The sequence below is a fragment of the Puma concolor genome, chromosome B2, assembly GCF_028749965.1.
Source record: "Puma concolor isolate L17-30 chromosome B2, mPumCon1.1.hap2, whole genome shotgun sequence".
Classification (NCBI taxonomy): Eukaryota; Metazoa; Chordata; class Mammalia; order Carnivora; family Felidae; genus Puma; species Puma concolor.
The window spans coordinates 136,409,875-136,431,579 of NC_141671.1; the positions used below are offsets into that span (position 1 = coordinate 136,409,875).

The window sequence follows — 21,705 nt, forward strand, 5'->3', positions numbered from 1 at the left end:
TATCAAAATCTCACCGTGTTTAACATTCCAGAGAAAACATCCAGGTTGCTGGTGATTGGAACTCACCTTTGGTTTTCTCATCAGAGCTGATCATTGTGATAAATACAATGTCAAAATAACGACAAAGAAATAGACTATATTCTTGCAAATAAAATGTATCTAGAATGAACTATAAAAAGGAAAAATGTAGGTTTTGTGATAGCGCTGAGTTCCCAGTTCATAGAATCCCAAGAACAAGCAACTATTAAATAGTCATTATACATACACATCATATGATAAAATTTACCAAGAATTTCTTGTGCATGAAATGTTTTACAAGCAACTGTGTTCCTGTATTAAGTGCTATGGTACTTTGTATTCTCACAAACAGTAGTTACAGGATCTTCAAAAAGCCCTGTGTGTGTTAAGATTTAGTAAGTTAGGTTATAGTTAGATTAATGTCAGGCAACATTAAAGAAAATGTCTTAAAATTTAGGAAAATTGCATTATATGAATTGCAGGATCCCTGACAAAAGAAAGTAAATGGTGTCTTAAAACTGTCAGAATTGAAACCCTTATCAAGCCATGAAAAGAAAGTTCACCCTCTATATCTAAAGCTGCCATTTATGCTAGATAAGGAAAAAGGCACATGATCACTTATGAGCAAGGTTGTTTATCTCATATTATTGAGAGTCATAGAGGCTAAAAACCAACTCAATTATCTAACAGTAGCAAACTGTTTATGTGATCTATAAGGCTACCATTGGAGCACATAAAAACACACTGCAAAATATGACTTGGAATAATTAATACTATAAGTAAATGCTTATGATCAGTTAATTTTTAAAATAATATGAAACTCTGAAACTTAATCATGTGTATAGCAGAGATCTATTTTACAATTCACGTGCATAAATAAGAAAAAGACTAAAAGGAAATGTATTATTATAGTAATAAATATGGCTTGATTTAAAGTCATTTGATCTTTTTTTAAATCTTTTTCCAAAAACATTACCCTCTATTGTTTGCATATGTGTGCATGTACATACGTGTAAGTATATGTGTCTATATGGTATGTATATATTTAGGTACATAATAACCAGACAAAATGAATTTTTAAATTATAAGTTGCCTAAGAATTAAGATTTAAAGCTAAAAGCTTATAAATTCCCCAAGGACTTTATGATAGCCCTCTATATAACTAGATAGGTAGCTTGATCTATATGAAACACCAGAGAGAAAAAATAATGGAGCGAAATTTTTAAAGGAGACAAGAACTGTCCTGTGGGTGTTTTACCATCTCTGGAGTGCCCACAGTGGCCATGTGTGTTAACAGTTGGCTTCAACATCATTGAGACTAGATTTGGACAATGCAGCGTGATTCCAGAGGAGGGCCTTTTCCCTGTCAAAGAAGGGATGTGTGTGTGTGTGTGTGTGTGTGTACAAGACAACTGCCTAGACCTGCTAACACCATACAGACCGTGAGGGATAGAAAGAAGAATCTTGCATATAAAGTAAAAGCAGAACTCAGGAGATTGTCAGATGCCAAAGAAATTTGGACAGAACTACTGGGTTACTGTTTTGCTTGATCTTCTTTGTTCAAGTAAGTCCACTTGACCATCACTCATCATAATGTGATTCCAAGTAAAGTAACAAAGACATGAAAAGTAACAAAAATGTGTTTCTTAATAATTTCAGATGAAAACGTTATTTGCAACAAAGAAATGCATTTTATTAATAATGCCATAGTAAGTCTTCCAATAAGGTGTTTTTAAGTAGATATTTTCCAGTATTGTGGTTCAGTTGTTGCTGTGAAAATAAGGCCTCTGTTATTGCCATTCCCATGCCCAAGCCATTTTTTTAATGACCAAATGCCATGCTGGGCAATGCATGCGTGTATAACTAGGGTGGTATACACTTTCAAAAAAAATAGAGCAGCTTTTTGATGATTTGGGTCGTGATGCCAAAGCTGGGGAGGAAGGTAACGGGAACGAATTGTCCTCTGCCCAGTGAACCAGGGAGAGTGGGGAACTGGAGCCAGCAGACCCCAGTGGGCACTGAGGCCGCCCCCAGGCTGATTAAGCGGCAGTACGTGCGTGTCTGAACAGGAATGGATGAATTCTGATACCTCTTCCAGTTCTGACATGTTTACTTCTAAGCTTGAGGACCTGTGTGTGGTTGGACAGCTCCCGCAACCAAATCAGCTGGGGTACTAACAAGAAATGCAGGTTCCAAGGGCCCCATCTCTGCAGGTGTCGGCCTGGCCAGTTGATTCATGACACATTACGTTTGTCCAGCCAAGTGTTCACTTGGCCCCACAGAAGGACGCAAAGGTAGCCCTCAACACCCATCCCTTTTGGGTCCGACCCACCTTTTCTTCCCTCCTCTAAGGATGGGATTTTGAGACTGCTTGAGAAGTGACTGGAAGAGAGTACGTTTGTTATTCTCTTTATTGTTTACTCTTCCTCCTGGAAGAGGGAACCTGTGTTTCCAACGTTTAGCAGCTCTCTTGTTCCCTGGAATCATGCTTGGTGCTTAGTAGGTGCTTCATGCAGATTCAAATGAGCCAAAGAAGGCCGGGTAAGAGAATAACTAATTACCACCCCCGGCAACTTCAGCAGATTTGGAGGATAAGTAGTGAGGAGTTGGAACACAAAGGCAAATAACGTGGAAACCCCCCTGATGGGCCACCCCACCTCAAGATTTGACGGGGTTGGAACCCGACTATGCAATGTTTCTGTAAAAACACGTCTCCTTGCAGGGCTCGTCCCCATTTTTCTTTCCAAAGGGGGCCAGTGCCTTGGCTTTTGTGGGCCCTTGTGACCCATCCCACACAGGCCAATTACTTTTCTTCCTGGTTCCCTTTGTTGTGCTCCTGCTTCCAAAATTCAAAGTAAATTGGAAGCATTAAAAAGGCTTCATTCTCTTTCATCAAAGGGGTCTAGCACTTTCTGGCCTTAAAAAAAAAAAAGAAAAAGCCAATCATGTAACTTTCCCTTGGCTGCACAGAGAAAAGGTTCTCTTGAAATTCAAAGGGATCTCAATTTATTTTTCAATTAATTATATTTCCAGATCTAAAAAGGAGATGGTAAAAAAGAGAAAGAAAAAAAATCTCTCTGTTTACTTTACCAACCCCAAGCACCGAGTCAGGCATGAAGTGCTTTTTGTTCTTTTCTCCCCTAATTGCCATACCTCCAAGAAGCTGGTTTTAACATGCCATCGATCATCCAAATGGCAAATCAAATGCCGGCTCTGTCAGCCCAGCACATCGCTGCACGCCACAGTGACATACATTCATTTCCGGTGAAGGCAGCTGCCAGGGAACCACATGTGTTTGAACTGTGTGGCCTCCCTATATAATTCAGGAAATGAGGTTACTCTATCTGTGACAAACATCATGTTCACACGGTTTTGGGGGGCAGCTGGTTCGATGCGGGGCTCGGCAGGAGTGGCCCTGGGATGTGGACCCACCATGCTGTCTGAGGACAGCACTAAATGCCCCAGCTCACTGCACCTGACCGGTGACTGTCATCATACCTGTCCCCTGAGAACGCATGCCTCATCCCATGTGTGCTAGACATTTCTAAATGTAATCTAACCTGAGGTTAGTACACCACAGTTTTTTAGACAGAGGGCTGCTTAGAACAGCAGGACCTCCTGGTTGATTACCACTCAACTCCCCTGAAGCCAAAGAATTGATGCCTATCTTTTGATGACGCTTCTTTTCATTCGGTGATAAAATCTGGTCCCACTTCTGGTTGTTACTCAACTTGTATTCATTTCTTGCACATAATCTCGCCTGGACCAAGTTCAAACAGGACCAGATTGATGGGGCAAGGGGGCTTTGGTCAGTGTGGAGTGTGCATTTGCTTGGATCAAGGGAAGGAATGCCCAAACCAGCTCAGCATCAGAACAGACTGCAAGCCCGTGGTGAGGTTTTGTTATTTTGCATATGGTTAACCATCTTGGAGGTCATAAAGTGAGGCCTCTGTCCTCCGGTGCAGCAGCTGGGTTTACACAGTATTTCCAGATTGTTTATTTTGGCCCAGAGCCAGGGCTACATCGTTTTTCCATTATGCCTGTGTGACAGATGAAGAGAGGTGGGAAGGGGGACTTCATGGGGCAGCTCTGTGATTTCCTTTTTATTTACATTAGAGGGATTTTTGAGAGTTCTGAAGATTATGAACCAGTCCAAACATAATGTCAATGCAGCAGAGGTAGAAAGAGCCACTGCTTTTGCAAAAATGTCTAGATCTCAGGCAGTCAAGCAAAATCTATTCATGGCTTCAGCTTGAGGCCATGTTGGGGGGCGTTGTGCCTGTCACTGCTCAATCTTGCATACAGATGGGCTACTGGGGAATGATATTTATCATCACGTTCAGAAGTTAAACTCCCAGTATTTGCTCAGGAGTTCCTTGTGGGGAGGGGGAGGAGCAGCGAGTTGGGAAACTGAACCATAACGCCTTCGTTGGCATATGCGTTCTCTGTGGATGGATGCACTTGGTGCTGAGTGGAGGTGTGTTTCCAAGGGCACCAAAGAACTTTTCCTTTGCAGTCCTTTCCCTGAGACACCAGCTTTCAGGGGATACTCCCTGTGTCCTGCCCTAAGTTTTTCCACCAGGGAGCATTCAAGAGTGGTCAAAGAGCCACAGTTCAAACTATATCCACAGCAAAGCCCTTGCAAGTTGGGTCAAGTGCATGTGATCTGATGGAATGTTTTACTACTAAATGAAATACTTGCTTTTGCAAATGGAGAAACAGCATTAAAAAGCATCAAAAACGATGGCGAATTCAGTCATTGAACTGCATTGATATAGCAAAAGTAGGTCACATAGACGTTTGCTGCTCCAACAGTGTTGGGGTTTCTTTACTGCATGGCCATAGTATATAATACACGTGACATAAATGCATTAGCTACAAGGTTTTAGCATGTATTATGTGTTCCCACGTGGGTATTTACGTTTGTGGCAGATGTCCCTTATCACAGTATTTCTTAAGCTTTGCCAAGTGTGTGTAAGCAATCTGTCACCATAGCATAGTGTTCTCCAAGAGAGTGGCTAAGAAAAGCAAATACCACTGCCTCCCCAGAGCAACCTGCAATCCTAAATACCTATATGAGCCCATCCTAAAGAAATCTGATTTCTAGAAATGGAAAGTTTGATCTGGAAGGACCCTCTTCTAAGGAACGAATGTAGTGAAACAACAAATGTACAGTCAACACCAAAAGTTGCCCTTTGGGTTAATCCGGTCTTACAGATGGATTTAACGTACAGCTTTCAAATCAACAAATCTTTATGGATGGTCATTATGAGCCAGGTGTGGAGCTGGGTGCTGGGGAGCTAAAAATGAAAAAGATACAGTCTCTTTCGGTCTGCAAACATTTCTGCTGGCTTGCGAGTTTTTCACCAGATCCTCCCAGACTTACCAAAGCATTCCCCTTGACTTAAAACACTCAAGCCCTTCTTTTCAACCCGTCCCCTTAATGCCAGAGTACACACAGGGCAAGGAGAAGTGGGTGGTTATAGATTTCCACTCAATTTGGAAATTAACAGCCGGTGATGTAGCAAAAAGGTGCTGGGCTGGGAATCAGAAAGCCTGCTTTCTAGTCTCAGGACAGTCACTTACCGGTCATACAACCTTGAGCAAGTCTTGTGAACTCTGAAGCCCTGGGGATTATAGGTAAAATGGATTGCTCTGAGGAATGCGTGAGGCAATGAAAGGCTGTGTGAAAATGCATGAATCCATGGAACTCTGTGCAAAGAAGGGCATGCCATTCTGATGACCTGTGGGGAGAGTGGGGTAGGGGAAGGTCTGAGTTGCTTGCACCACTATCTATAAAGCTTTAATAATGCAGAAAGCTGACTCAACTCAGCAATCTCCCTTCTGGCCCTATAGTCTTGGGGTTTTTTTTTTTCTCTACTGGCATTGGATGACCAACTATAGATGTTTATGTTATTGGGGGCCAGCAATATAAAAAGGACCCCCATTCAGGGCCCCAGCAAGAGGGTCTTTACCACCACCCCTCAGAGAGAGTAGAGTCTGGGAGCCTAAAAAAGTCTGTCCCCACAGAGTCCTGACTCTGTGGTGACTTTGGACATGTCTGTAAGGAAAAACAATCTTTATTTTGCTATTGAAATGAAAAGGTCAGAGGTCGATTTTTGTTTGTTTTCCCTTGCGATCATTTTACCGCTCAAAACCAATGCCTACTTTGAGGAAGTCTTCTGCAGTTATGAAAATACTTAAGGGGAGCCTTTGCCACTCCCTAAAAGTAAATAAGAAAAATGAAAAAAAAAATTCAAAAACATCCCGAAACCACAGCTTCTCTTTGCCAAAACGTATCGATTAATTAAAGAACAGGAACAGCAAACCCTGACTTGGTCAGCACTATCATTCCAAAAAAGCAACTGAACCACAAAGCTAAACACTGGAAATTATAGACCCCAGTGGGAGATGAAAATTCCCAGATGTAAGGGTAAGCTGTTTCCTGCTGAGGACCCAGCATTCATGGGCCTCTTGGGAGTTTTTGATTAAGAACATCCGGATATGGCCTTTGTTCCCGCTTGGCTCTATCTGCACCTGAAAGGCACAGCCAAGCCTTTTTCGGTCTGACAACACCCTCCTCCTTCTGTTGGTTTCTTTCATTCCTTCAACAACATGTGTGGAGGGTGCTGTGTTCCCCTAGGTGCTGAGCTGTGGAAATATAAAGATACATGGGGGGCCACCCTTCTCCAGGGCACTCTCAGCATAACAAGCTCCATTAGAACAGCTAGATGAGATGGTGGGGATGTTGGGGGGGAAACATCCAGGGGAAATGTTTTCAGAAGTTTCATAGTGCCTCAGAGGCCAACTAAAAGTTTTCCATCTTTTGGTTGAAACACACACACACACACACACACACACACACACACCCCTTACTCTCGGACCTGCACACACAGCAGATCTTCATGATCAAATAGTCAAACAGTCGTTATGAGAGACCCAGCTCCATGCAGGGTATCTGAGACAAGCACATTAAGCTTGATCTCTCCATGAGGGATTTCTGACCAAGGAAAGAAAATGTTGACACGATGCAACAAATCAGAATGAAATGCCCTATTAGCATCCATCATGAGCAAGCCCATGAGAAGAGATTTTCCCCCATGACCACAAGCTCCATTTGGCCATAAACAATGTGAGAGGTCAAGAGCCTGGGCTCAGTTGCCAGACTGTCCAGATCCAACTTCTGGCTTCTCCACTTACAGCCATGTGAACTTGAACAAGTGACTAAATTCCAAGGTCACATCTGTAAAATGGTGATAATAGGAGAGCCGGCCTCACTGGGGTTTTTGTAAGGATCAAGTGCATGTTCAAATTCTCAAGTTCTTTGCACTGAGAAAGCTCTCTCAAAAATGCATAGTGATGCAGCTGATGATGATGGTAAAGTCCCATTCGTTGCTTATATCTCCCATGCCTGGTGCAGAAAAGTTATTCAGTCAATATTGGCAGAAAAAAAAAGGAAGACAACATCGGACACATGAATGAGGCCTAATTGAAGCCTTCATTTTGACATAGCGCACTTGCTTCCTGGGTTCATGAAACCCAGAATTTTAAAACCTTTAAAGCAGAAGCATAAAACTCCATTTTTTTTTTTTTATAGCAGCCAAGGAAGTAACATAAAAGAATCAACTGGCATTTGGGGTCTGGAACAAAATGGCGAGCACTGACCTCTCTCGGCGGGTTGGGGGGGGGGAGGGGGAGGAGGGGTGCACAGCCACACTCAGCCACACTCAGCTCCAGAAGAATCTTGCCTCACTTTGAGAGAAGCCAGAAATCCAGATTTCCATGTGAAATACACCAAGTCTTAACAACAACGAAGTCAATTTCTAAAAAAAAAAAATAGCTCGTGGGCCAAATCACACAGCCTGCCAGTCAGATCCCAGGCGGCCTTCTTGCTGGGCCTGCCCTAATGGAAGGAGCCCTGAATTTGTCTCCTCCTTCTGAACTGTTCACCAGTGGGGACCAGAGACATGAGCCCCTTGAAGTCATCTCTCAGTTCTCGCTAGTTTCAAAGGCCACTCGTAGGGTAGGTCTTCACTTCCTGTGGTTACGTTCTACAGTATGTGCCCTCCTGACGAGGGCAACTTCACTTCCCAGAGGATGCTAATAATAAGTGTAGATTCTTACAGCATGATTGTTTGGTGGCTGAAATAAGAAGAGTCTCCAAAAATTCCTAACAACTTCCTCTAGAACTGCTGTTAGGGCAATCTGGAGAGAGACTGATTCCACAGTTCACGTAGCTTTGTTTGGTTTGGAGGGAAAGTCTGGCATTTTACAAAAATGTGGAACACTTAGCAATGAAATGACTTTTCCATAGTACTGATTATTGGACAGCAAGACACATAACCATATGTCTTTGAAATGTGATTTTAGAAATTCTCGACTAACTATACAGGGCAAACTTCCCTCTAGTCTTTCCATGTGAAGGTGATAATTTTCTACAGGCTCATGAAAGCTTCACTGGTTATGGCCCGGTACTTAGTGGAAACCTCAACACAAATAGGAGGTCCGGGCTCAGGTTCCAGCTCAGTCACTTACTCACTAGCAGTGAGACCCTGGGTAAGTCATTTAATCTCCCAGAGCTTTCATCTCCCCATCTGCAAAATGGGGGGTCAGAGCGCCTCATAGGGTGGTTGAAAATATTTTTAAAAACAACATGCATATGGGCATAATCCAAACCTCTAATAGGTACTCATGTCAATGTTGGTTGAATCTGAACCTGTTTCTTCTCTCACAAAGCAGGGCTCTTAATTTCTGACCAGGACACCATCCTCTGGCAGTGTCATTAACCTTCCTTTTGAATTTGGCAGCTTTGTGGAAAACAAAAGGGGAAAAGGAAAGCTGCGATCATTTCACATAAACATTTGGGTTTGCGTCCACAGTGTTATGAAAACTAAGGGTAGAGGGTTGGATGACACCACCAGAGAGTAAGGAAGGAGGAGGGGGAAAGGCTGGACCAGCACCCGGGAGCACTGGCATTTCAAGGACGGGCGAGGTAAGAGGTCTGGGTCCGGGGAACTGAGAGGGAGCGATCAGAAGGAGAGTGGATGACCATGGTGCTCATTCAGTGTAGCTCTTCTTATAACAATGCACCGGAAGGGATCAGGCTTAGCTGCGACTGTCATCATCTCTTGCCAAACCAATTCATTAATGACGCGGATAGACCCTGGTTCTTTTCACTTGTGCTTAAGTGACACTGTGTCAGTTCCGACAGACGGCTGCCTACTCTGACCACCCACCCACTCGCCCATCCTCGGCAATAGAGGAAAGCATACAGGGAAGAGAGTCGGTTGGGATGAGCCAGGAGTAGCTTTACAACAGTTGGCCCAGTTACCTAATCCTAACCAAAGAAGGGAATGTGTAGCTCCTTCACATACTATCGTTTTGTTAAAAGCTTCAAAATTTTACTGGCCTGATGTTAATCACCCTTAATAGCAAGTCAACATTTTGCATCCAACTCATCTTGAAGACTAGTCTAGGAAATTTCCTTGTTCTAGAATAAAAAAAAAATCAATGGATACTTTTCTTGGATGGCTTTGTGGTCAGTGGTTATACTGGCCGTGTGTTATTTTTAGGAAAATTCCGGAAGCCCATATACCCTCCCTGTCTTCCTGAGCGTGAGCTTTAATCAGGTTTTCAGGCGGGCTAAGAACCTCTACCCTGGAGCATATTCCCTGATCAAGCCCAAGTTGAGTACCTGGGGTGTGCCATTTTTCTCTGTCACCCAGGAAACTCATGGCTGCGTATGTTCAAAGGACGTTACTAAAAATGATACTAGTTTCATTGCAGTTTTTTCTTATGAAAATTCATACCAGGCATTTCTCTATGGTTTATAACCAGGAATGGATGTGACTAGACTGTTTTAAATGAAGAGCAGTTCAGTGTTAAATTCTTTGTTGGTTGTTGGAAAGTTTAGGGCCAAACTCTCAACCCACCTCCTGCACAAGTACTTAGTACTTCATAACATTTATCTATGTCCCTCGATATTGCGATTTGGGGAACTAGTAAATAACAGCCATGTCTCCCTGCCTGGGTTTTAAACTCATTGAGAAATAGACGCTGGAGACAGACAGGTGGAGATGAAAATGTCAGCTTCTTTACCAAATCACTTGAATGGGTATATTACATGAATGCAGCCTAGATGTGCAGAGAAGTGGGCTGGTCATATTCCATCCTGGCTTAGACAGACTTGCCCACCAAGTCCCAGGCACGGCTGGAAGCCCTCACCTCCTCTGCAGGAAGGTGTGAAGTCTCTGCAGACAGACATACTCTCTCCAGAAGGAATGGCATCTCAACTCCTTCCCCCAAATGCACAATCAGAGAAACCCCTCTGGCCCTGGTTCCTGAGAGAGAGACTGGGGCAAGAGGCAAGAGCAGTACTCTAGGGAGATCCTTCCAGATCGGGAAGTGGAAGCCATTATCCCCAGTGCTGACCTTCCTAGCCTCACACTCCCTTTGCCCAGTTTCCTTAATTGTTTCACTAATTGCAGCATATATATTTTTGTAAAGTTCTTTATATATTCTATATATTCTCTCTCTATATATAGATTATATATATATATATTCTTTTTAGACCAGGTTGGGCCAAATAAGTTAAAGAGTTTATTTTAAAATCACAGGAATCCTAATACTTTTTATGGTGAAATAGCAAAATGCTACACAATTTAGAGTGCTTTGAGAGGAAGGGATCGTAGGAGTCTGGAAACGATGGAGTTATGTTTTTTGTGCCTTTCAGTGTTAACTGAAAACTCTTGGTGCCTTGTCTGTCTTTAGTACCAATTTTTTTAAAGTCTTTTTTTACATTTATTTATTTTTGAGAGACAGAGAGAGAGCACGAGTGGGGGTAGGGCAGAGAAAGAGGGAGACACAGAATCCAAAGCAGGACCCAGGCTGTGAGCCGTCAGCACAGAGCCCGATACGGGACTCGAACCCACAAACCATGAGATCATGACCTGAACCAGAGACGGACGCTTAACTGACTGAGCCTCCCAGGCACCCCTAATTCCAATTTTTTAAACTCTGTGTTTTAAAAACCCAAAGGGATACGCCTATTAATATGTCTCTCCTCAGATTAGCTATAGCCAATATCTGCAAAGAAGAGAGACATTATAAAATGTTCTATCAGAAACCCATTTTAGAAGAGACTATGCCAAATTCTTTAACAAAAATTCTAGAACTCATATGTCCAAATGTGCATTACACCTTTCAAAAGACTCAACTGGAAAAGCAACACCCTTATTTCAATTAGGCCATTATTGTTCCAAGAATTTCTTCATTAGAATTGCTATTGGAGGCTTCAGAAAGTATCTCAAATACTCTAAAAAATGACAGGCCCTTGTCCTGTCAGGTGAATCCAAGTTTAGCACCAGCCATTTGGAGCTATGTTCGGTGAGTAATATACCTATTCAACTTTGGTGACAAAAGTTTTAGTTCGTAAGATGATAAAAGAAAATATCCTGGCAAATTTTCATGATCTTGGGTTTGGCAGTGCTTTTTTTAGTATAACAGTACAGGTAACAAAAGAAAAAAATAGATATATTGGTCTTCATTAAATCAAAACCCTTTATTCATCAAAGATAACTATCAACAGAGTGAAGAGAGCCTAAGATGGGGGAGAAAATATTTGCAAATCATATACCTGATATATATGCAGAATATCTGGAACATATAAAGAGCTACAACTCAACAACAAAAATTTTAACAATCCAATTTCAAAATAGGCAAAGGACTTGAATAGACATTTCTTCAAAGAAAATCTACAAATAGCCAACAAGCACATAAAAAGATGCTCCGCGTCATTAGTCATTAGTGAAATGAAAATCAAAACCACGAGATACCAATTCACACTTACTGAGATGACTATAATGTTTTTAATTAAAATAACAATTATAGAAAAGGATCTGGGGAAATTGGAGCCTTTGTACGTTGCCAGCAGGCGTGCAAAGTGGTTCAGTCACAGAGGAAGACAGCTTGGTGGTTCTTCAAAGAGTTAAACAGAGAAATACCATAGGCCTTCAATCCCACTCTTGGTATATGCCCAAAAGAACTGAAATCAGGGACACAAACAAATACTTGTACACAAACGTTCACAGCAGCCCTCTTCACAGTAGTCAAAAAGTAGAAACAGCCCAAGTGTCCATCAATGAGTAGATGGAGAAACAGATTGTGGTATATCCATACAATGGAGTACTATTCATTTATTCATATACTGACATGTATACAATATGGATGAACCTTGAAAATAGGATTCTATGTGAAAAAGGCCAGACATAAAAGGACCATGTTATTATATGGCTCCGTTTATATGAGATACCTAAAAAAGGCAAATTCATTGACAGAAAGTAGATTGGAGGTTACCTGGGGAAGGGAGTACAGAGTTTCTGTTTGGAGCAATAAGAAAATTTGGGGAATAGTGGTAATGGTTGCACAACATTATGAATGTAATTAATGCCACTGAAATGTACACTTTAAAAGGGTTAAAATTTGGGGGCACCTGTGGGGCTCAGTTGGTTGAATGTCTGACTTTGGCTCAGGTCATGATCTCATGATTTGTGAGTTTGAGCCCCACATTGGGCTCGCGGCTGTCAGCGCAAAGCCCACTTCGGATCCTCTGTCCCTCTCTCTCTCTCTCTGCCCCTCCCCTGCTCACACATTCTCTCTCTCTCTCAAAAATAAATAAAACAAAACAAAAAAAGCTTAAAATTTTATGATGCATATAACATTTTTTGTTAAGCATTACATGTAAATATATAACACATTGTGTTTTTAGTCATTAATATAAAACTAAGCAGATTTTAGTTATAATTTACCATATTTTAAAAAGCCCTCACAATTTATAACAGTTAACATTGTGTTTAAGAAATCTGGCAATTCTCCCTTTATTTTTCTTAACAAATGCCCTGTTGAAATACTGAACTGCGAATAGCTTTTATATCTAGTTAAACTATCAATAATACATAGCAATATTTTAAAAGAAAAAGCAAGATGATTGGCAAGTGGCAAGAGCTTTTTCCTGTGCTTCTTCCTGAAAGGAAAGCCCTTGGTGTGTGTAACAGGAAATAAAAAAGGAAAAATGGGTCAATTTTGCTGCTCAAAGGAATGTATAATTTGTAGTTCGTTGAATTGTGGTCAAATTACATAGTTGGCATCCCATGCAAAGAATGTCAGGTAGTTTATGTTTAGTCAACTAATGTTGATATTAACACCTAGGTTAAGGTGAAATCTTTCTAAATATTGTTGGGCACCCTTTTCCCCTTCCATTCTTTGCACGCTGAGGTTCCTTCCATAGGAGCTGCCGGTATTATGTACATAATGCAGAGTACATCATTACTCCTTTTGCGCGAAAGCATTACAGGTGACTGCTCATATGCAACTCTGGTTCTCTTCCAGAGCATAGGAAACTTGGAAATATGACTGTGACCGTGAAGAAGACTGTCCCCTCCCCCGAGGCCGTGCAGATTCTCTACCAGCGAATGAGATACGAGTATGAGTTCTACCACTACGTCAAAGAGCAGTTCCACCTGCTGAAACGCAAGTTTGGACTGAAGTCCCACGTCAGCAGGCCCCCTCTGAGACCCCAGTTCTTTATTCCAACTCCACTGGAAACCGAGGAGCCGATCGATGATGAGGAACAAGATGACGAGAAGTGGCTAGAAGATATTTATAAGAGGTGATGCCAGCACTGTGTTGCCTCCACTGGCTTTATCTCCCTTTTCCAGAAAGTTTTTTGTTGGGGGAAGAAAAATCCTTAAGGGACTAAATTAATGCTCAGTTGCATTAAAAAGAACGAAACATTCCCACATGTTGGGGTCATTGGGAGATGCCCGGTTTTGCGGGTCTTTCTTAACTGTATTCTGGGTCTTCCCGGTTCCCCGGATCCTTCCCAGGTACACTAGATGGCGCCATCACAGGGCAGTTCATCATAACATAGCTTTTTTTCCCTCTAGTATAATGAGAGGAGGGGGAGAAATACAGCCCATAGCCCAATAATTTATCATTTGTAAAATGACTTGTAAAGATATTACCTCAGTGGTAGGAAACACCCAGACTTACCCATAATTCGGTAGAAATACAAAACCACTTCAGACACCAGGGAATCTACTCTAGAAGTGTCTAAGAGGGGAAGGTAAGACTGATAAGGACCTCAAAAGGGAGGAAGCCCCTGGATGAGTGGTTTCCACCCTCATGGGTAGAATTCTGCCTCTGGTCCATCTCAGGGGACACTTTTGCCAACAGCAGCGTACTTCTCTCTGAAATGGCAAGTCAGCTTGTGCCACACCCCCAACCAGTCCAGAGCCTTGAGTACTTTCCAAGGTCAAGGTGCAGGGCAAGCTCCATTGAGACCCTCCGTTTCCAAGCACCATTCTGACGGATCTAAAAGTAGCGTAGCAGGGAAAAGAATTTGTTTGCCGTGTAAGGAAAAGAGTAGGCACGAGCATCTCTGGAGGCCATGTGACATCAGAAAATTGGTTCGGTTGTGTTCTTTGTACCCACATGGCATCTCTCTCCCCAGCATCGTTTTCACTGGAGACCCGGGAACCGGTTTAGCTCTGGCATTTGACTCCTGTGGCAGAAGTTCTAAGCCTGCCCACAGACAATGCATAGTCTAACCCCTGGCCAAGCTGGGTCCCACCATAATGGCGTCTTTCACCTTCTGGTCCCTTGAAGGGTACCTGGTTTTGGTCCAAAGGGGTACTGAGTTCTACTCAGGCAGCGGTGAAACTCCAACCCCCTTTGTTACGGAAGCAGCCCTTTCCTGAGAACCCCTATTAAGACATTAAGACAAGAAGCAAGAGCTTCTGGTAAGAGACTGCCTGACCAGCTTTATGAGCAGGCGTCTGCCCCCAGAGTGGTGCATAGCTGTGGGGCAGTTCCGTTGCTTGAAATGTCTCTTCTCCCCATTCCTCTCCTGTCATCTGCCCCCGACTCATGACCCCGTGGGTCTTTGGATGCTGAAATGTTTTCATCTTTAACTGCGCCCCCCCCCCCCCCGCTCTGGATACGCATATATTTCTGGGTGGATAACATACAGCCAGCTGAGAAGCAGGGGTGCGGGGGGTGGTGGCAGACGGGATACATGTGACAGATTTTGTCTCCTTCGTGTTTTCTACCCTAGAGCCAGCCCTTCAAGAGCACTAGCAGAGTGTGAGTTGGGAGTACTTAATAGTAAATAAGACTGACTTTACACAAGCTACACATTTTCTACTTTTCAGAAACCAACAACTCTCTCTAGAGTTTTTTCTTCGTTCACTAAAATTGGACAGTAGCCAAGATATAAAGCAAGTCATTTGGAACCTGTCGAGTGTGCACTAAAGCTACTTTATCATGAGATGTATTAAGAAGGCTCCACCCCACAGGAGTCCAGTGAAGGCTGGGACCACAGAGGCACAAAGTCCAGCATTTGGCCACTGGTGGGCCTCCTTTCTGCCTCAGAGAACTGGGGCAGAGACGTGATTAAGAAAAATGTTCTTAGAAGAGGAAATATCCTTTGTCCTGTGTAGAGAGACCAGGGCCCTACCATTAGGCATACCTTAAAAAGCAACCCAGAGAACAGCTGTCCTATTAAAAACAAAAGATAAGAACAGCGCCTGGTACGTTGTGAGTCATTTCTATGAAACTGCATATAAAGAATGATAATTAGTTTACACACTGTGCAGGCTCACTCTCTGAAAATAAAATGGAACTGGCTTAGTGATCTCTGCTTTCGTCAGAACATCGGGACCCATTGGTCATTTGCAAAATGCATCGTCCTAGTGCAAGTTCACACGAGCACTTCCAGCTGTGTGTTCAAAGGCCTTTACTGTCAGCAGTGATCATTAGACCACGCCAACAAGAGATGCTGACCTATTCACTTGCAGGGCCTTAATGCTGTTTTGCCCCAACAAAGAGTCTCTACGTCCTAAAAGTCAAGGCACTTCATCAATTTATTGGCACACATGACAGGATTTCTTTGGCCCTGAGCCCAACGCAGTTTGTACTTCATGAAATATATTGTACATTTTACATAGTTTAATTTAAAAAAAAATACATTTTAAGCTGGTTGATCTTTGACTGCCTTATTTATTATAACCTTTCAGCACATTCCAAGGTTTTAGTTACTCAGGAAGGCGTTAATTAAAATGATTTTATTTTGGTCTGATGGATGTTTTTTAAAAGGAAAATTATTATTATGAACCTTCAGCCTACTCTTCTGGAGTGCCGTAAAAGTGCTTGTAAATCCTTTTTTTTTTTTTTTTTTTTAAGAAGAAGAAGGAAGAAAAAAATGGTGTTTGACATTGATGGAAATTCAAAAATATATATGGAACTGAAACATTAGCTTAGCTAAAATAAAAGCAATCTGTGTTTGAGATGAAGTGTTCCTTAACTTATTCATCATCCATATAAATAAATGAATATAAATAAGTTGCAGTTTTTTCCCCATTCTGTTCCTAGCTGGAAATAAAAGTGCCTGCAGTTTTTCCCAGCGCCCTCTGCCTTTTTAATCGGCCAAACTTCTTCCTTCAAGCTGTGATTTTTAGAAAGATGGGTTTTCTTTTAATCTATAAACTCTATTCGTGTTATCATTGGGTGACACCAAAAAGCTGGCTGAGAAAATGAGCGAGGCATTCATTCCTCTAGTTGTGTGGACACGATACTGAGCACCTGACCTTGCCTCCACGTGCCCTGCTTGGTCTGCTGTCCGGGGTTTGGTCAGAACCCTTCCCACCACACCTCTTAGCATGTACTCTGATCTCTTTCTCAGACACACAGAGCCTCAAAAAGCTGGGTGATTCTCCCCTCCCAAGCGAGCAGTTTTGATCCAGAAACACTCCCTGAGAAATTTCACAGCCACCTCAAAAGGGACTTGCAGAGAGCCAGGGAGTCCCCTGCTTTCTAGCAATTGGGCACCCCATGCCAACTCCTGTGGCTATTTTGTAAAAGGAAAGAACCAGAGTTTTGGTACTAAGGGAAAGAAAAATCTATTTTGGCGATAACATGCTTTACTTTAAGCAAGAGCCTGAGTTTTAAACAACAAGTGACCAATGGTTACCTTTTTTTTTTTTTATCATTTAATTTGTTCTGTAACTTGGTCACATGATGTTTGACTCCGAGTGACCTTTAAAGACAGAAGTATTGAACAAAACCCGGACTACACCCCATCTGGAGTTGCGTGTTTGGTCCGAAGTTCTTCAGAAATGTGCTCTCACCTACAAGTTCATCCAGCAAACTATTTGGCTTTAAATGAAACGTGTAGATAATGGTAGTATTTCTCAGAAGGTGGACTGATGATCCATAAGCATTCAGGACAATTGTTCTATGGGTCGAAATTATGAAATTCCCTTCAAGTAAAAGTAAAGAGGGTTTATTTTACTAAATTTCCTTCATGTCTGGTGATGAAGAAAACATTTTTTTTTAAGTATTTTAAATATCCTAGGAAAGACAAGACTGCTTTAGGCTAAAACCAATATTAAGAGTCTGTTAAAAAAAAAAAAAACCATAGAACATCTTTCACAGCTCAGAAAACTCACTGTGATATAGAGCTCAGAGTGTTTGCGCCATAGATGGACTGGCCTAAACAACGGAAATTTATTTTCTTACACTTCTGGAGGCTAGAGGTTTGAGGTCACAATGTCAGCAGCATCGGTTTCTTCTGAGGCCCGTGTCTTTCTTGTACCTGGGCATCTTCTCCCTCTGTCTTCACATGGTCTCACCTCTGTGCACACTCATTTATGTCCAAATTCTTTTTTTTTTAATTTTTTAAAATCTTTGTTTATTTTCGAGAGAGAGAGAAACAGAGCATGAGTGGGGGAGGGACAGAGAGAGAGGGAGACACAGAAACCGAAGCAGGCTCCAGGCTCTGAGCTGTCAGCACAGAGCCCGACGCGGGGCTCAAACTCATGAACCGCGAGATTGTGACTGGAGCTGAAGTGGAACACTTAACCCACTGAGCCACCCAGGTGCCCCCAAATTCTTCCTTTAATAAGGACACCACTCGTATTGGATTAGGGCCCATGCTGATGGCCTCATGTTAACTTGATTACCCCTGTAGAGACCCTGTCTCCAAATACAGCCACATTCTGAGGTACTGGTTGTTAGGACTTGAGCATATGAATTTTGTGGGGGACACAGTTCTTCTTACAGCACCCAGACTACAGCAGAGAAGTTGGAGCAGAGGAACTGGTCTCCAACTAGGAGAGAAGCAAGCCTAAACTCACAGAACCCTCGAACTGCCATGGGGCTGGGCGGCCATCTGGCCCTTGTCCTTTTTTTATACGTAAGGAATTGAAAGTCCAGAAACGGGTTCCTGGGTGGCTCAGTCGGTTAAGTGTCCGACTTCGGCTCAGGTCACAATCTCGCAGTTCGTGGGTTCAAGCCCCACATCGGGCTCTGTGCTGACGGCTCGGAGTCTGGATCCTGCTTCGGATTCTGTGTCTCCCTCTCTCTCTGCCCCTCCCCAGCTCATTCTCTCTCTCTCTTAGAAAATAAATCAACATTAAAAAAAATTTAGAACAAGGCAAAAAAAAAAAAAGAAAAAACCTCCAGAAATATACAAGATTCAAATACACCACATGCTAAGTTTTGCCGTTGAGGGTTCGATGAATTTGCGAATACTGAACAAATCAAAACGACGATACCGCCAAAGACCCTCTACCGACCTAAATCCGGAATGGAAACGAGAAGGCACATTAAACCACCCCCAGTGCCACCCCCCACACTGAAGCCATCTCTCCCTGCAGCTCGCCCGGCTGTGGGGCCTGTGGGACCCCCTTCCACAGAGGGAGACCCTAACTAAGCACTAAGTCCTCCGGGACAGATGTCAAAATAAACCTGTTCCCTCTGAGATTTTTCTCTCTACTCAAAGGACAAAGAGGGCTTCTTATTTCTGGATTTGAGCTCCATTTTGCCCACCGCAGATTAGAGACTTCTATTTTTCCTAAAGGTAAAATGAAGATTCATGTTCTGCTTCCTCTAAGGAGCTTCAGAAGGACCTGCCTCAAAAACTAAAGTCAAATACAGCTCATAAAACTAGTTGGAAGTCGAGTGCAGACATGCCTCCGGAAAACCCGAGCTAGAGAGTAACCAGGCCCTGAACGCTCCCAGGCCTCTTCCCTCGCCGACTGCTTCACTCACTGGAGAATTCCTTTCTGCGTAGGGCAGGCTTGGCTCACGGCGCCCGGCACCGCCGATTCCCAAGGAACACCCTGGCCCACAGATGTTCATGGGTCACAGAATTGTGAACTGACCACTGGTGCACTTTGGATTTCAACGTGTAAACATGGGGATTCCCTTTAAAAAAAAAAAAAAAAAAAAAAAAAAGGAAGAGAAAAAAAAGGAGGGGAAAGAAAAATCACCGTGCAGAGGAAAAATGTGAGCTAAGTTTTTCCTTTGGAATCTTGGCGTGTGAGTTTAGCTATCTTCAATCTGGCTTTCGCCAGACACTGTATGCTTTGAGCAGGCATGGAGCAATCTGCCTTACGCTGTGCTGCCAGAACATTCAGACTTGACCTGTAACACGCCTCCTATTCCAGTCGTGAGCAGAGACAGCCGGGAGGTCGGCCACGCAGGACGCAGCACGCTGACTGTGTGGTGCAGCTAGAGAAGCGCCTAGAACCAGGAAACAGGGCTGTTGACTGACTCGGGCAAGAGCTGTAGACCAGCAAAGTCCCTGAAATCACGTCCCAGCTGCTCGACTTCATCAGGCGCTTGACTAAATCACTTGACCTCTCCATGCCTGAAGTCCACCCAGCTGGAAAATAGGAGGTCCACTGAAGCCCAAGAGTTGCTTCTGGAATGGACTTTGTCCCACCCTCCACCCCCATATGCTAAGAGACTAAGAGCCACAATCCATTGGGGGCTGATGAATGTTTGTTTTCTCCACGAAACGCTGCGTCCTCAACAAGAGAACCTACAATTACACATCATTGTAGGTCCGTTGATGCCCCCGAAACCCTCATGACTGAACGTGTTGTCACCCAACGTACCAATGAGTCCATGGCCAGCAGCATTTCTGAAGTGTGAATGGAGCCAATAGGAATAGACACATTCTAGTGGACATGAGTCAGTATTCTTATCATGTGCCATCATCCAAGACAAGCCACTACTGTATGGACTTCCAGTTTTCTCTAACACTCCCTTTGAGAAGAGTTTGTCGAGCTGTGACTTATCGGAATCCTCTCAAACTCACCGCTTCCGCTAAATACAGGCATCTTCTAACTTCCTCAAAGCACCCTGTGTCTCTGTAATCCCTGTTTGTAATAAAGAGCCTAAAACGTCCACATCAATTAGTACAGGTAGTGCACAAGAAAAGTTGTATTAAAAGTGGAAAACCCCATAGGATGGGGCACTGTACTTTCTGCAGTCTTTCGCGTTCTCACGATGGCATCAGTGCTATGACGTTTTGGGAGAAGTCTGGTAATGATTGCGTGGGCTGGCGATGCATTCGCCACGGTCGGTCCTTCTGACCCCATTATAGGACTGCCACTCTCGGACTCTGAATCTGTTGCGTCACTAACGTTTCGCTGATCACAAACTTCTTTATAGCCACTCTATTGGCTGCTTGTATCAAATACCATTTCCTTTCCTCCTCTGGCTTACTTTCCTATTCATTCTCCATCTTCGACTGAAAGTTAATGAAATTCTCATCCAGGGCGTATTCGTTCCCAAAAGATAATTCACAAACCAGGTGTGTGGGATAGGCATGAAAAAAAAAATCATGGTGTTAGACAATTTGGGAAATGCGTTAGCTCTAAGTGTCACACAGTGGGGTTTTAAGAGCACACTAAGGGTTTAGAAGAACACTGACATTTTAAAAAGTCAGTTTCTCTTTGTTTAACCCCACATGTCTCAAAACGACTTATCATGAAAGCCTAATTAAGACCCGTTAGGGGCGCCTGGGTGGCTCAGTCGGCTGACCGTCCAACTTTGGCTCAGGTCATGATCTCGCGGTCCGTGAGTTCGAGCCCCACGTCGGGCTCTGTGGTGACAGCTCAGAGCCTGGAGCCTGCTTCAGATTCTGTGTCTCCCTCTCTCTCTGCCCTTCCCCCCGATCGTGCTCTGTCTCTCAAAAATAAATAAACATTAAAAAATTTTTTTTTAAATTTTGTTTAACGTTTATTTATTTTTGAGACAGAGAGAGACAGAGCATGAACAGGGGAGGGTCAGAGAGAGGGAGACACAGAATGTGAAACAGGCTCCAGGCTCTGAGCTGTCAGCACAGAGCCCGACGTGGGGCTCGAACTCATGGACCGCGAGATCATGACCTGAGCCGAAGTCGGCCGCTTAACCGACTGAGCCACCCAGGCGCCCCTAAAAAAAATTTTTTTTTAAGTAAGACCCATTAATAACTGTGGAACTAGTGTTCTTGGGAGATTACATTTTAAGAAACATTGCTTTAATATGTCATTTTTTTCCCCATTGGAAGAGTTACTTTCCTTCCACTATGGTTCGATCTTTGGTCTTCCCCGTGGTCTCTGTGTCCTGCTTGAGGAAAATATATTTACAGATGCCTAACGGTTTGATAAACAGAAGGCAGGGGCCGATAAAATGTGTAGTAAAATAATTAACAAGGAACCGTCTTTAATTTTTGCTGATGTTCCTTAATTACATCCCCTACTTCATGAGAAAGTGGCAACTCTTTTTAAAGCAATTTTTACATACTTTTAAATATTTCTTGGATGCCTCGAATCAATTCAGCCCTTCCACGAAGATCAG

The 21,705-nt window shown here is 43.1% G+C and overlaps 1 protein-coding gene across 4 annotated transcripts in view; it reads left to right on the forward strand.

Moving 5' to 3' along the window:
* The window catches only part of UST (uronyl 2-sulfotransferase), a 319,150-nt gene that overhangs the window by 291,002 nt on the left and 6,443 nt on the right, over nt 1–21,705 (forward strand). For 3 of the 4 annotated variants that reach the window (XM_086708095.1, XM_086708097.1, XM_086708098.1), the window contains exon 8: nt 13,405–13,684. In XM_086708095.1, coding sequence (XP_086564221.1) covers nt 13,405–13,684 — 280 coding nt within the window. Of the gene's footprint in view, nt 1–13,404; nt 13,685–15,227; nt 16,473–21,705 lie in introns of those variants that run through there. The other variant, XM_086708096.1, reaches the window with a different exon arrangement.